Raw genomic sequence first — 16,338 nt, forward strand, 5'->3', positions numbered from 1 at the left:
TGCCAGCACTAACTGAACGTGGCGACCGCCTATGACTGAATGTGAGAATCACTCCCCTATGACTGAATATAGCAGGTAGGACAAAGTATATAAAATGTTATAACATTATACAGCCACCGATTTTCATGAAAACAGCTTGTTAGTGACGCACACTGCATGACTAACCACGCTATGGGGGCAGTGTACATAGCAACTAGGGCATGACAGGGTCCCTTTAAGCACTAATCTCAAACACCTAAAATTCGGAGCAAGTGTTCATCATAGACTATTACAGCATTTTGCTATGTTGTGTTACTGAGGGCTATACTTTTACATTTATACCGTAATTAAACATTCAATTGTAATTCGGAATACTGAAATCTAGACATTTCTGAACAAAAAAAAAAAAGTTTACCCTTTCATGTAGGAATACGAGAGCTTGTAGAATATCATATATCCCAGAACAGATTTCATCGGCTGAAAGCTTTTGGAGAAGCATTTCCAGGGGCTGCACTCGCTCCGTCACAAGGTAGATCCCATCCTCCTCCACAGTAAAAGACAAAAATCGCAGAAGACAAGGGTGACGTAAGGTTTTCAAATGCTTTAAAAGATAAAAAGAGAAGAAAAAAAAAAAAAAGACAAGCCAATGTAATTCTTTCACCTTAGAGAAGGATACACATTTATAGAACAGCCTGCTGATAGACCCCCACAGATGCCAAAAGTAGATGAGTTTTATCAGTAAATTAGAAAATTACAAGTGAGTGTCAGATACAGGTAATGTGTCCTCTACGGCCCGGTACACACTAGCGTTCAGCGTGTTATTTGTTTATTCCAATATAGGAACAGTAAATCAGAATCAAAAAACATTATTTTATGCCAGATCCAAACACCAGAAGGACCCATTCATTATAATGGGTTTCATTCTGGAAGTCGTCGCATCACGTACTCTTTCCTCTGGCAAAAAAGACGGAACTTGGTATCAAAGGCTCCAATGCAACTGAGAACTTAGCCGACAGAACCAACCGCAATTATGGATTATTGCATTAACCACTTGTAAACAGTGTGTGAAAAATCATAGCAAAAATGCAATCATATTGGTACCAATGTATGGCAAGTGCCTTGAAGCATGTCGTTAAAGGGATTCTGCAGAGTAAAACCCCACGACCAGCAGAACTTTTATTGACGGTGAAGCACTTTTATTTGTAAGTTGAATACTAGTGTTGAGCGAGTATGTTCTGTTAACCCTTTCGCCGAGTATGCTCGGGCCGAGCACCGAGTATTTACAGCTGCTCGGTGATATGGTTGAATCGCTCCCATGTGCATGATTTGCAACTGTTTGACAGCTTTATTACATGGGAGGAATGTCTATTTTTACACATTCCTCACATGTAATAAAACTGTCAAACAGTCGCAAATCATGCACACGGGAGCGATTCAACCATATCACCGAGCAGCTATAAATACTCGGAGCTCGGCCCGAGCATACTTGCTCAACACTATTGAATACCTGAACGCGGCTTCAGCGTTCAGCAGTCCCATAGGGAAAGAATGGAGCGGTGGGAGAGAATACACGCTGCATTCTATCAGGAATAAGAAGTTCCCCATTCTGCCTATCAGTGCAGGTCACAGCAGCCGACCTCCACCGATCAATAAATTATCACCAACCTGGGGATAATGTGGTTAACCACATTTTTTGTGAATGTCTAAAACAGACAGGACAGAGGCAGACAGTGCTCACAGAGCCTCCAATGGCTGTCGGGGATCCCTTTAAGAACTGTTTTTATTGTTTTTGTAGTTTTGTGGGGGGGGGGGGGGGGGGCTTTCTCCCTTTGACCCAAGAGAAACGCAATTGCACTATTTTTTGTCTTGTGTTCATTGTGTGGTAAAAATAAGATGGATCTATAAGTCTCCAGGGCCGTACTATTATAGCGATAACAAATATGTTGGTTTTTATTTTAGTGTAAAGTGTGTGTGTGTGAGAGTGTGTGTGTGTAATTATGTATATATATATATATATAATATAAAAATTAAGAGACCACTGCACAGTTTTCTAAAAATTCCCATCTCTACATGGCTGACAGCCATTCCATTCCAGTGTTAGTTGATTTCCAACCACATTACACCTCATTCTACTTAATGTGCTTCTGATTAGGTGATCACCTGAACCAAATCTTATGTAACGAGGGAAAGTATAAAAAACACTGGTGTGGTCGTCACAATTCTCTTGCAATAGGACAAGCTGGATGGCAAAACAAGTGCTAGGAATAGCCCAAAAGTAATTTGAATGAAAAAATTACTTTTAACCATGCCAAAGGAGTTGAAAAGAAAAGTCTTGAGTGAGGAAAAGAAGGGCTCAATTCTGGCTTTACTAGCAGAGGGATACAGTGAGCGTCATGTTGCCGCCATCCTTAAAATTTCCAAGACGACAGTCCATTACAAGGTCAAGCAGCAGACATTGGGGACAACAAAGCTACAGACCGGCAGAGGGCGAAAGCGACTGTCCACTGACCAGGATGACCGTCATCTTATTCGAATGTCACTCAGCAACCACAGGATGACATCAAGTGACCTACAAAAGGAATGGCAAATGGCAGCTGGGGTGAAGTGCACGGCAAGAACAGTTCATAACTGGCTCCTAGAGACCTCAAGTCATGTAAAGCTAGAAAAAAGCCTTTCATCAATGAGAAGCAAAGGAGAGCCAGGCTGAAGTTTGCCAAAGACCATAAGGATTGGACCATAGAGGACTGGAGTAAGGTAATCTTCTCTGATGAGTCTAATTTTCAGCTTTGCCCAACACCTGGTCTTCTAATGGTTAGACAGAGACCTGGAGAGGCATACAAGCCACAGTGTCTTGCACCCACTGTGAAATCTGGAGGAGGATCGGTGATGATCTGGGGATGCTTCAGCAAGGCTGGAATTGGGCAGGTTAATCTTTGCGAAGGACGTATGAATCAAGCCGCATACAAGGTTATCCTTGAAAAACACTTGCTTCCTTCTGCTCAGGCAATGTTCCCCAACTCTGAGGACTGGTTTTTCCAGCAGGACAATGCCCCATGCCACACAGCTAGTGTTGAGGAGAGCCATAGGATCAAATACTTATTTAACCTCAAGACATAGGAGATTGAGAGAAAAGACCCATAAAGTGTATTATTTCAACTTACATAAGCTTGTTTAGATCAAAAGATGGCTGCCATTTCCTGTTTTATCACACCATGCTATGTTATGCAAGATGGCGACTGAAGCTATGACTACATCCTGTTGTACATGTGGCAAAGGTAGAGACTTTATTCATGACTACATCCTGTCGTACAAGGAAGTTCTGGGAGGAAGCAGAATTCTATAGAAGGACTAACCAATCACAGAGCAACACGTCGCTTGGAGACACCCGATCGAGACCACGCCCCCTTATCACCTCATGGACCAACCCACCCTGATGACCTCATGGATCTGCCCATTGCCCAATTCATTAACTAATCAATACATCTGGTTACTCACATTCTGGGGCTAACCGAGCCCCCTTACAGAGTTTATATAAATCAATGTTCGAGTTGAATAAAGGACACTTGGAGCTGTGCCATAGCTGATCAAGGAGAGCTTACATCCGACTGTGTGTGTCTGATGTTATTCTTTCTTGCATGCACTTGATCATATTCATTAGGCCAGGAGCAGGCAACCAGTGAACATATCAAACTGTTCACCCTAACATTTTTGGCTACCCAACGTGGGGCCGGCAGAGGAAGAAGCCCTACACCCTGAGGACCGGAGAGTGGAACGGCAGGACACACTGAATATCCCGAGCCAGGAGACTGATCACCTCCTTAACCAAACACAGTAAGTCTGCTGATTTTTATAATCTGTAGTCTTTTCCTGTGTTCCTCGGGGTATCCTGTGCAGATTGTCTGACTGTCCGGTTTTCGAGGTATCTGTAAGATGGCAGAAGGGTCTCTCTGCTGATGGCCATTTAATTGCGGAAGAACCGTCATGTGCTCAGTTGCCTGCTGCCCGTTATGTGTCGTGTTGAGGGGAGATTGACATGTATTAAAGAGAGCAAGTGTGTTTTTGAGCGATGTCTGGAGAAGTAAAGGATATTGACTGTGGTACAGTTCACGCTTGTCGCCTGTCATACGATTTTCAGTTCTGGTGGAGAAAGTAGGGGTACTTAGCCTAGAATGAGTGACTCGGAGTGGCCTAGAGTGAGTGACTGAGCCTGGTACCGGCACGGAGCCTGGAGTGAGTGACTCGGCCCAGAGCCTAGTAAATTGAGTTTCGGCACGTAGCCTAGAGTGAGTGACTCGGTACGGGGCCTGGTAATTGGATTAATACGAGGTGTTTTATTTATTTTTTTTATACGGAAATCAGACAGGGACTACGTGGCAGGACAGAGACAGATAGAAAGTGTGTGTTGCAGACTCAGTTTTCCTTTAGAATCTCAGGTTTGAGTCAGTCATTCTCCCCCATCTTATTGTTTGTTTTGTGTTTAGCTTGGTCTATATAGTGTTACGCTCGCGCCTGGACTGACTGGCATGAGCGTGATTAGTGATCCCACTGTACCATGAACCGAGGAGTGCCTGGAGGGGCGTAACTAAGTATCCACCCGATCCAACCAAGGTCGCACGGCGGCTCAGTTGACTCCTTGAACCAAGGAGGAACAGAGCAGAGGGACCAGGTGCTACTCCAGGTCAGACCCCGGTCACAGCTGTTGACCCACATCGGGGAATGCAGAAACAGGCAGGTTAGACTGGCATACAGACAGGTGGGTACTGGCAAGCATGGCTGGAGTGCAGACAGGTGGGTACTGGCAAGCACGGCTGGAGTGCAGACAGGTGGGTACTGGCAAGCACGGCTGGAGTGCAGACAGGTGGGTACTGGCAAGCACGGCTGGAGTGCAGACAGGTGGGTACTGGCAAGCACGGCTGGAGTGCAGACAGGTGGGTACTGGCAAGCACGGCTGGAGTGCAGACAGGTGGGTACTGGCAAGCACGGCTGGAGTGCAGACAGGTGGGTACTGGCAAGCACGGCTGGAGTGCAGACAGGTGGGTACTGGCAAGCACGGCTGGAGTGCAGACAGGTGGGTACTGGCAAGCACGGCTGGAGTGCAGACAGGGAGATACTGGCAAGCACGGCTGGAGTGCAGGCTGGATAGGGTTCAGTACAGACTGGGAGACAGGAACAGAGCCGCAGATGCGGTAGACAAGCAGAGCGGAGCGAAACCGCAGGGGAGGTGGACAAGGCAGAGCAGAGCGAAACCGCAGGGGAGGTGGACAAGGCAGAGCAGAGCGAAACCACAGGTGAGGTGGACAAGGCAGAGCAGAGCGAAACCGCAGGTGAGGTGGACAAGGCAGAGCAGAGCGAAACCGCAGGTGAGGTGGACAAGGCAGAGCAGCGAGGAACCGCAGGTGAGGTGGACAAGTCAGAGCAGCGAGGAACCGCCGGAGCGGTGGACAAGGCAGAGCAGAGCGAAACCGCAGGTGCAGTGAGCAAGCAGAGCAGAGAGGAACCACCGGAGCGGTGGGCAAGGCAGAGCAGAGAGAAACTGCTGGCACGGTGAGCAAGCAGAGCAGAGAGAAACCGCAGGTGCGGTGGGCAAGGCAGAGCAGAGAGGAACCGCCGGAGCGGTGGGCGAGGCAGAGCAGAGAGGAACCGCCAGAGTGGTGGGCAAGGCAGAGCAGAGAGGAACCGCCGGAGTGGTGGGCAAGGCAGAGCAGAGAGGAACCGCAGGCGCAGTGAGCAAGCAGAGCAGAACAGGGCTGAAGGTGCCGGCAGAGAGGACAGGGCTCTGTTCACATGGAACAGACTGGAAAATACAGGAAGATGGCTAGAACACAGGAGGTAGATACGGAGGAAGGGAAAAGGGACAAGCAGAACCAGATACACACAAGGTACTTACAATGAAGTAGCGAGTGGACACAAAACTCACGAACAGAAGTACAGAGACAACGAGTTGGAGTTAGGTGCAGGTTCAGACACTGCAGGAAAAGTGAAGGTAGGGACATAGAGACAAACAGGTAACAGGCTAGGAGACAGTTCAGACAGTTCCTGATACTGCAACGAGATACAAGAACGAGCCTGGGTATACAGCCCCAGAGTGGCGGAAACAGACTAGAAGTCACAGATACAGGTAACAGGCCTGGGTATGCAGCCCCCAGGGTGGCAGAAACAGACAGGATGCAGAATAAGACCTGGCAACTCAGAGGCAAGGAGCGCACTGAAAGTTAGTGTTGCTCAGGCACCTCCTTCTGGGTGGAGGAGGTTTAAATATCCAGTGACTCACAGCAATAGGCTGGGGACGCATTAGGAGTGCGCCCACAGCAGCTATAAGAATCAAGAAGTAACCGGGCCGCCGCCCAAAGCAATCAGACAAGAGACATGCACACAGCAGGAACTGGAGCAAGGTTTACCGGCTGGACTGATGGGTAAGATTGCGGTCTTGCATGGTGGGAGGTGGTGCACTATGCAAGGACGCCGCCAGGGATGTTACATATAGTGAAAGATGGAGAAATTAATGCAGTTTTGTCGTATTGGCACTAAGCCAAATTCAGATGGCAAGTTGGACCCATGTACATTAGTCGCGACTCATGAAGGGAAAAGTCATGTTAAACCATGTAAAAAGCTTATGAAGTTGTGTGGAATGCCAGAAGGGGGGAGGTTACAACCCCTGGAGTAGAAGACTGTCTTAAAAGAGAGAAAAGGTACTCTAGAAGATAATGGATTGTTGTCTACTGCTAGGGCATGGGAAAGAGTCTCTGAAAGTTTGTATAGAGAAAATTGTGTTGAAGAGGAAAGGAAAAAGAAGGACAGAGTTTTGAGTTATGTGCATTACAAAAATGTATCCTGTGAGCGGCCACCGCCGTATAATGGTGGTGATGGTGGCATATTGCCATGTGCTGCTTCTGGCGGCGACCATTTTGTGGATGGCAAATGTGCTGCCTCCGGTGGCAGCCATCTTGGAACGGTTCCCCAGATCATACAAACTGAGTCATATCATCATGTAACTGACATAGATCTGGCTAAATCTAGTGAGGCACAATTCAGGAATATACTCACGACTTTCGGTGGTGAACATACTAGGCCAATGCTTCACACCACAAGACCAGATCCTTTTTACCCAGTAATGGCCACTAATGGCCAGTACTATACACCTTCGGGAAGTGAACATGCTTTACCCATGTTCCCTGTCACATCGGTGTCCAGTGGGCCACCGACCCTTTCACTTAACACTCCCATCGTGAGCCCAGCTATTCTCCCACCTGGATCATCCCCAGCACCGACCCTTTCCACTGTCACTTCCACTGGCAACTCAGCCGCACGCTCACACGAGTTACTTCAAGCAGCGACCTTACCTCCCAACACTTCAGCTACAACAGCACTCTCACGCAGTCTACTTAACTCTACTCCCAGTACCTCACAGCCTCTCTCACAGCCGAGTGCACACCTGTATGGAACGGAGGCCACTGAATCAAGGAGAGGCTCAATCTGGGGAAGGGGGGGGGGGGGGAGAGACACCACCATCACAAACAGCACGAAGGGGAGGGAATGTTGGCAACCCATTCTTGAAAAAGAACTTCCTGAGGGTCCCTTGTTAGTGGTGGGTAAGGGTGACATAACGACAATGGAAGTGGACGCTATCGTTAATGCTGCCAACCCTGGGTTAGAGCACAACAGAGGGGTGGCTAGAGCTATAGTGGAAGCAGGAGGGGCGACTATTCAAACTGACAGTCGAATCATTGTTGAGTCGCGTGGTCAGATAGCTGTTGGGGACATAGCGGTGACTAAATCTGGCAATCTTCCTTGTAGAATGATCATACACGCTGTAATCCCTACTTTTGACCCTATTCATCCAGATGTCAGTGCTCGACAACCTTGCGCTGCAATAACTCGTATCTTAGAGTATGCGAATATTAGTGAGCAGATTGAGACCTTGACAATTCCTGCCATTGGTGTTGGCATCTTCGGGTTCCCTGTTCATGCGTGTGCAAGGGAGATTGTTGGATTTATAATGAACAAGCGTAGCCCCCCAGCATTTGCTGCCTCTCCGAAATCAGGTTAATTAGTAATGAGGACAGGACTGTTAAAAGCTTTTAAGACTGCCTGTGTCACCTAGACTCCACCCCGTGATATAGGAGCTGCCCAAATAGAGCCCCTCATTCCAGGACTGTTACCTCCTCCTGCTCCTCATACACAAATAATTACACCTGTACTTCCGGTGCCATCTCTACTCCTGCCTCAGGTGCCACCACCAACCGTGCCAGCTCCCACGTTTGAGGAGCCCACCCTTTGTCAAGTTTACACCCCAGCAAGCTGCTACTCTGCTAAACCAACTCCCAGATCCAGAAAAACAGCCGATGCTTTTCTATAGAAGTGTAGCACCGCCTCCCTCACAAGAGGTGATGCCATGCCTGGAAGCAAGCAGGGGTCCCCTTGTCAGGTACACTAGCATGCAACACTTTCCTGGGTCCAGACCAGCAAGGGGAGCTCCTCCCCTTAGCAACTGGAGAGGAGTTGAAAACAGGACAGCGGAGAGGAAAGACCCGGAGAGTGGAGCTGCACGGCAGCTCACCCCAGAGAGGAGAGTAGAAGAACTGGACACCGGAGTCCGAGGTTGTGGGGCACTGAAGGCCCAGCAGCAGAAACTGGAGGGCAGAAGACTGTAGGTCTCCTGGCCCCATCAGACGCCCGGAGGCTTAGGAGCACATAGGACCCAGCACCGCCACGTGGGAGCGACACTCCAGGAAGGCCCGAGCTGCCTGCCATATGGGTGAGCACAAAGACGTTTTACTCAGGGACGAGGGCCACAGCACAGCTATAAGCAGCAGGGCCAAAGAGATTAGCGCAAAAGGGAAGGCCTCCAACTTCACCTGGCGAGGTGGACTCCCAACTTGCTTCCAGGCTGCCCGGACCGCTACTACAAGCTAGTACCCGTGCCTGGGTCTGCCTAACCACCGCAAGTAAAGATAAGAGGAAACCGCCATTAAGTTGTGGACTGGTTATTATCTGTGCCATCCCCAGCACTACGCTGCACAGCAACATCTATAACATCACCATTTCCTGCCCAGGAACTAAGCTCTGCCTGTGGAGAGCTGTCCCAACTCTGCTGCGTCACCATCAGCTCCAGAGGATCTGCACCGCAGCGGCGGCTCCATATAGCCGCATACCACAGGTGGCGTCACGAACATTAAAACTATAATCCCCTTTTATTGACCGTCCTGGGTCACGGACTGGGTTACTGCCACTGTGACATCCCCTGCACCGACCGGCCCCGCACCGAGTACCCACGGCCCAGGGGGCGCATCAGAAGCATGCTTCAAATCCAAAGGAATTACTCAGCCACATGGCAAGATCTCATTTCCCTGGCAAATCTTAAACCAGGCGATGCATATTGGCCTGTATGGACACTGCATTTAATGATGCCTCACTTGTCACTGACACCACATGGGACTCTGGTGTTCAGTTCTGCCAACAACTTAAGCTCCGAGCTGTTAACGCGGCAACCGTACTAGAAAGTCCCATTGTGCCCAATCCACATACAATGTTTTCAGAAATACCATCAGATGCAAAACATTTCACTGTAATCGATCTGGCCAATGCTTTCTTCAGCGTACTACTACATCCAGAAGATTGGTACCTGTTTGCCTACACTTATAGAGGATCACAATACACCAGGACAGTCTTGCCACAAGGAGCACAGAACTCACCAAGTCATCAAGTTGTCCTTCAGTATATGGATGAACTCCTACTATGTTGTCAGGATCAGGCGACAAGCTGAAGAGTCGAGTTGAGTCTCCGTCTTCTTGCACAACAAAACTGCAGGGTGTCCCTCAACAAAATCCAGTGGTGTCAGACCAAAGTTGTGTTTTTAGGCCACTGTCTCTCTCCAAACCTGAAACACCTAACGGGTTAAAGGAAACTTGCTATTGAGACCGTTCCTCTACCAAAAGGACCTAAGCAATTATAAGCTTTCTTAGGACTGATCACATTGTCGCCAATGGATTCCAGATGCCTCCAAGCTGATGCATCCGTTGTACGATGACTTCAAGACGTCAGCTTTTCCATTACGTCCCAAATCCGTGGAAGCCTTCTACGCTCTTAAACAGGCCATACAGTCTGCACCAGCTCTTGGAATCCCAAATTATCAACTACCTTTTTACTTGTTTGTCAGTGAAGTAGCAGAACATGGGGGAAGAACAAGACCCATTGCCTATTACTCTGCCGATCTGGACTCAGTGTCTCAAGCTTCACGGACTTACCTCAGAACCGCACATATGCTTCTGGACAAAACTTCTGATATCATCTTAGGACATCCGGTTCTCTTAATGGCTCCACACGACATAAAAGCTATTCTTGACCAAACTCAACCTAAACACCTGTCGCTGCAGCATCACATGAGACTCCAATGTTTCCTCTTGATTCCGGATAATGTCTCTTGTCCACTGCACCATCCTCAACCCATCCACGCTACTTCCTCTTTCCAGGGGGGATGTGGATGATGATATTGATGCTCTCAGTGAAGACGCCTTTACAAACTCAAAGGATCATGATGGTCTCAAACACATGCAGGAAGAAGCAGCTTCCAAGAGAAAAGTGTCTGAAGACCCACTCCAGTATGCTGACCTGACGTTCTTCATCAATTGTTCCAGATTTGCAGATGAAACAGGAAGATTCCATATGGGATATGCCGTGGTTACCACACGTCTGCACAAGAAGCGAAACTTAAGGCTTTGACACTGGCCTGATAGGATGCGGCGGAGAAGATTGTCAACATCTACACAGATTCAAGATATACTTTCGGAGTGGCTCATGACTTCGGCACTATCTGGGCAGCCAGAGGATACCTCACGTCCAGTAGAACTCCTGTAAAGCAAGCTGCTGCCATACAAGAACTTGTGGCCGCTCTAGATCTACCTTTGGAGGTTGCGGTGATCAAGATCAAAGCTCACGGGAGATTGGATTCTCTAGAAGCAAGGGGGAACTTCTTTGCTGACAAAAAAGCAAAAAAACTTATGCTGTGGATTCATTTAGGAAAGAGAAAGCAGCGGTGTACGTGTCTCAAGCCACTGAAGGAGGGCCTCAAAGCCTTCTTATGAAGTTTATCTATTTACATCAAGACAAGACACCGGATGATGAAAAGAAGTCGTGGCAAGAAGCAAGCGCTAAAAAGGATGAAGATGGAGTCTGGAGGAAGAACAAAAAGATCTGTCTACCTCGTAATCTGTACCCCTCGGTGACAGAATGGGCACATGGTATCACCCATAGAGGCAAGAATCAGATGAATGACTTGATTTGGAAGACTTATATGGCACATGGGATTTCTACTGTCAACCAAAAATATTGCAAGTCCTGCTTTGTGTGTGCAACATACAATCCAGCACCGCCTCAGAAAGTTACTCAAACATTTGGCTAAACCACTCTATCCCTTTCAAAGAATTCATATCTATCATATTCAAATGCCAAAAGTAGGGAAGTACGAGTATGTACTGGTAGTGACTGACATGTTCTCGGAATGGCCTGAAACTTATCCAGTAACCAACATGACTGCCATGACTGTTAAGAGACTGATGACTGAGGTAGTGTGCAGATATGGAATCCCAGAGGTAATTGAGAGTGACCAAGGACCCGCATTCACTGCAGCACTCACTAAGGAACTATGGACATTGGTAGGGGCAGATTTGGGTTTACATACTCCGTATCACCCCCAGAGAAGTGGTAAAGTAGAAAGACTAAATGGCACCTTGAAAAACAAAATACTGAAAGCCAGTCAGGTCGTCAAACTTCCTTGGACAGACATTTTGCCCATTGTCTTATATTCAGTCAGTCAGAAACACTCCGAGGGGTCTCACTAAACTCACACCATTTGAGATTCTTTTTAGGGGGCTTCCAAGGTGGGTCAATATTTTCCACAACAGCTAGCCTTAGGAAGTGATACTCTTGTAAATTATGTCATTGCTCTTACTAAAGAATTGTCAGTAACACATGCACGAGTTTTATCATCCATTCCAGATCCAGATTCCAGTGAAGGTACTCACACTTTCCAACCTGGTGACTACGTGCTTGGAAAGAAGTTCACCAGAAAGACATCCCTGGAATTGAGATTTAAGCGTCCCTACCAAGTGCTCCTGACCACTCCTACTTCGACGTGGATACACGCCTCCCACTGCAAAAAGTTTGTGCCTCCATCAGAATCTTCTACAAAATGTTGCATATCCTCTACTTTGTGTGCTGTGCCATTCTATACTCATTTGTAGGAGCACAACAGGTCGCAATCACCCAAGCAAGGGGGGTGATCATACTTATACTTATTTAACCTCAAGACATAGGAGATTGAGAGAAAAGACCCATAAAGTGTATTATTTCAACTTACATAAGCTTGTTTAGATCAAAAGATGGCTGCCATTTCCTGTTTTATCACACCATGCTATGTTATGCAAGATGGCGACTGAAGCTATGACTACATCCTGTTGTACATGTGGCAAAGGTAGAGACTTTATTCATGACTACATCCTGTCGTACAAGGAAGTTCCGGGAGGAAACTGAATTCTATAGAAGGACTAACCAATCACAGAGCGACACGTCACTAGGAGACACCCGATCGAGACCACGCCCCCTTATCACCTCATGGACCAACCCACCCTGATGACCTCATGGATCTGCCCATGGACTTTCCCATTGCCCAATCCATTAACCAATCAATACATCTGGTTACTCACATTCTGGGGCTAACCGAGCCCTATTTACGGTTTATATAAAGTCTATGTTCGGGTTGAATAAAGCCACTTGGAGCTGTGCCATAGCTGATCAAGGAGAGCTTACATCCGACTGTGTGTGTGTCTGATGTTATTCTTTCTTGCATGCACTTGATCATATTCATTAGACCAGGAGCAGGCAACCAGTGAACATATCAAACTGTTCACCCTAACAGCTAGATCAATCAATGTGTGGATGAAGAAGCACCACATCAAGACCCTGTCATGGCCAGCCCAATCTACAGACCTGAACCCCATTGAAAACCTCTGGAATGTAATCAAGAGGTAGATGGATAGTCACAAGCCATCAAACAAAGAAGAACTGCTTACATTTTTGTGCCAGGAGTGGCATAAGGTCACCCAAAAGCAGTGTGAAAGACTGGTGGAAAGCATGCCAAGACGCATGAAAGCTGTGATTAAAATCATGGTTATTCCACCAAATATTGATTTCTGAACTGTTCCTGAGTTAAAACATGAGTATTGTTGTTTCTAAATGAATAAGAACTTGTTTTCTTTGCATTATTTGAGGTCTGAAAGCATGGTTTCTTTTTTATTATTTTGACGATTTCTCATTTACTGCAAATAAATACAACATTTTTAGCTTTGAATTTCGGAGACATGTTGTCAGTAGTTTATAGAATAAAACAACAATGTACATTTTAGGGAAGACATGAAAAAGAACAAGAAAACATATGCAAAACTGGGGATCTCAAGAATCAATAAGAGATATTTTATTAACACATATGTATAGAAACAAAATACATTTAAAGACAATTAAAAGGCACATAATTACGACCAATAGACTCCAAATAGAGTCATAGTATACCCACGCCGACAACAGGTACTATGGTAGAAAAAAATAATAAACCAATTAATCATAAAAAGATCATGAATTTGATGAAAAGGCTATAGCATGTTCTGTAATAAATCAGGATAACCCAGAAGTTAAAAAATTATCTATGATCACATTGAAGGTGTATAATACACTACAAATAACATGCCAATGCACATAGGGATTATTATTATTAGGGCAGCACGGTGGCTCAGTGGGTAGAACTTGCAGCACTGGGGTCCTGGGTTCAAATCCCACCAAGGACAACATCTGCAAGGAGTTTGTATGTTCTCCACATGTTTGTGTGGGTTTCCCCCAGGTTCTCCGGTTTCCTCCCACACCCCAATGGGGACAGTGATAATAATGTCTGTAAATTGTCTGAATTGTAAAGCGCTGCGGAATATGTTGGTGCTATATAAATAAAAAGATTATTACATAGGGATTATTCATATAATCAACATATTACAGTGCCATACAAAATAGTGTCAGGTATAAATTTGACTGAAGGTAAAGAGCCATATATTCAGTCAAAAATAATCAGATCTATCCTAAAAATAAAGAAAAGTGTCATATATGGAAGAATTAATAAAACCCAATATCCTGAATAGTGCCCAAAGAGAATGAGAACATGGGCTTTAAGAAGTTGTCCACTATTTTATTCTCTCCCGCCCCAAATGTATCCCCCCAGGGCCCTTAAGACTTCTTGTAAATACCTTCTGTTGCTGATAATGCCTGCGAGCGGCGCTATCGGTGGGCGCTCACAGGCATCACGTGACCCCACGCTGACGTCGCGACAAGTGAGGCGTGACTCAGCACTAGGGTCCCCGCGGTGGCGGCTGGGTTGTGGGCGGGGTTATTCCCCACATCACACCCAGCATCCACCGCGCACTGGGGAGAGGCAGAGCGTGCGGTGGATGCCGGGTGTGACGCGGGGGGTAACCACGCCCACAGCCTGGTATCCACCATGGAACGTGGAAGAGAGAGACCCCCGGCTGCTGTCAGCAGTTGTCGTGACATCAGCGGATGTCAGAGCCGGCTGCAGCCGGGGGTCACGTGATGCCTGTGAGCGACCAGTGATAGCGCCACTCACAGGCATTATGTGCAACAGAAGGTATTTACAAGAAGTCTTAGGGGCCCTGGGGGGATACATGGGAGGGGGGGGGTATAAAGTACTGGACAACCCCTTTAATGATCCATATTGAAACATGAGCTAATACAAAACCTGCATGATTGATAAGGTTAGGGAGGGTACAAGCAACCACACACATCGCTAGACAGGAGTGGTGGAGCTTCCTCAAGGGGAATGGTTTTAGGGAAGACAAAAACGGCAATTATGGGGTTAAGAATGTTTTTCTCCTTTTTGCCGGTTAGCGTATGGTTTAAATAGTTTTATATTTTGATAGATAAGACTGTTTTAGACACAAAGATATAAAATATTTTGGGGGTTTGTTCTCTTTTTATAATGTGGTATTGCAGTATTTAGGGAAATTGCGGTTCTCCTGTGAAGTCCAGCCGGCAGATGAGCTTCACAGGAGGACTAAGATTGCAGCCGTCGGTCTTCAGCAGGCAACCTGTTGGCTCCCCATGAACAAGTAGGGTCATGAATTGACAGCGGCATCCAAATCGTGGTACACATCAAGAAACTTACATGTAAGAACATGGCCCCGCCGCCAGCACATGTGCAGTAGCATTTCTAGTTTGCCGATAGATGCTATTGCGCACGTGCGGGTGGCAGGGACCATATTGCTGCAGCCAAATTATTTTTCCTCCAGTAAAATGGCATCGCTAGCGGCGCTTGCGCAGTAGCATATATCGGCAAGCAAGAAATGCTACTGCACATGTGCGGGCGGCGGGGCCATTTTGTTACATGTAAATTTCTTGATGTGTACCATGATTACACAGGCAGTATTTAAAATAGGAGGCAGGTCAGTGAAGGCACAGTGACCTGTCAGAAGCTATACATATGAATATGTAATGATATAATAAAAGAAAGCCAAAGATATACCTCCGGTGGTAAATAATATGAGTATATATATATATATATGCAATATTAAACCATCCGGAGTGAAGGACTAATACAGGCAGACGGGACAATCGGAAAAAACATATAACAAAAAACAGAGAGGAAGGCCGATCATAAAGTCCCTAATATCAGAGTAAGGTGAATAATCTCATTTTTATTAATAAACAGGTGATGACAATAAGAAATAATTAAAATATTAAAAGCAGGGGCGAATGTCTGAATAAAAAGGCGCTCTGCCGAAACGCGCGTCGGGGTGGACTCATGTCTGGCATGCGGGAGGTATTGATCTTATTGTAAGTTATTTTTTTGTACTACTTCATACCCTATTATATAGTTTACTTGTACTGGAGGACTTTCATCATTGTGTTTTTGACTCACAGCTATTTCCATTGCCTCTTTCCCCTACTATCATTGCATATTACTATCATTATCATTATTAGTGATAGGTTTTGATTAATGCACCAATGTAATATCATTTGTCGGTACTATGTAGTTCACTCTACCCCTTATATTAATTTTTATTAATTCTACATACACACTTACATGTCTTTATGATATATTTCTCTATATTTGTTGCATTGATAATTTGCATCTTTTATTACTTATTTTTATTTATTACTCACTTTGAACTCTATCTCTTGTATTTACACATACATCCCTCCTCCTTTTGTCCTCTCCCGCATGAACTATTAGTTATCACTTTTTATTCAGACATTCGCCCCTGCTTTTAATTATTTCTTATTGTCATCACCTGTTTATTAATAAAA

The 16,338-nt window shown here is 46.1% G+C and overlaps 1 protein-coding gene across 2 annotated transcripts in view; it reads right to left on the reverse strand.

Annotated features, from left to right (window-relative positions):
- Positions 1–16,338, reverse strand: part of SCYL3 (SCY1 like pseudokinase 3) — an 81,618-nt gene that overhangs the window by 63,427 nt on the left and 1,853 nt on the right. For both annotated transcript variants that reach the window (XM_073644082.1, XM_073644081.1), the window contains exon 2: positions 395–580. In XM_073644082.1, the coding sequence (XP_073500183.1) occupies positions 395–580 (186 nt within the window). The remainder of the gene's footprint in view (positions 1–394; positions 581–16,338) is intronic.

This window comes from Phyllobates terribilis, unplaced genomic scaffold (genome assembly GCF_046119375.1).
Source record: "Phyllobates terribilis strain yellow unplaced genomic scaffold, ASM4611937v1 Scaffold_8__6_contigs__length_399053987, whole genome shotgun sequence".
In the NCBI taxonomy this organism is placed as follows: domain Eukaryota; kingdom Metazoa; phylum Chordata; class Amphibia; order Anura; family Dendrobatidae; genus Phyllobates; species Phyllobates terribilis.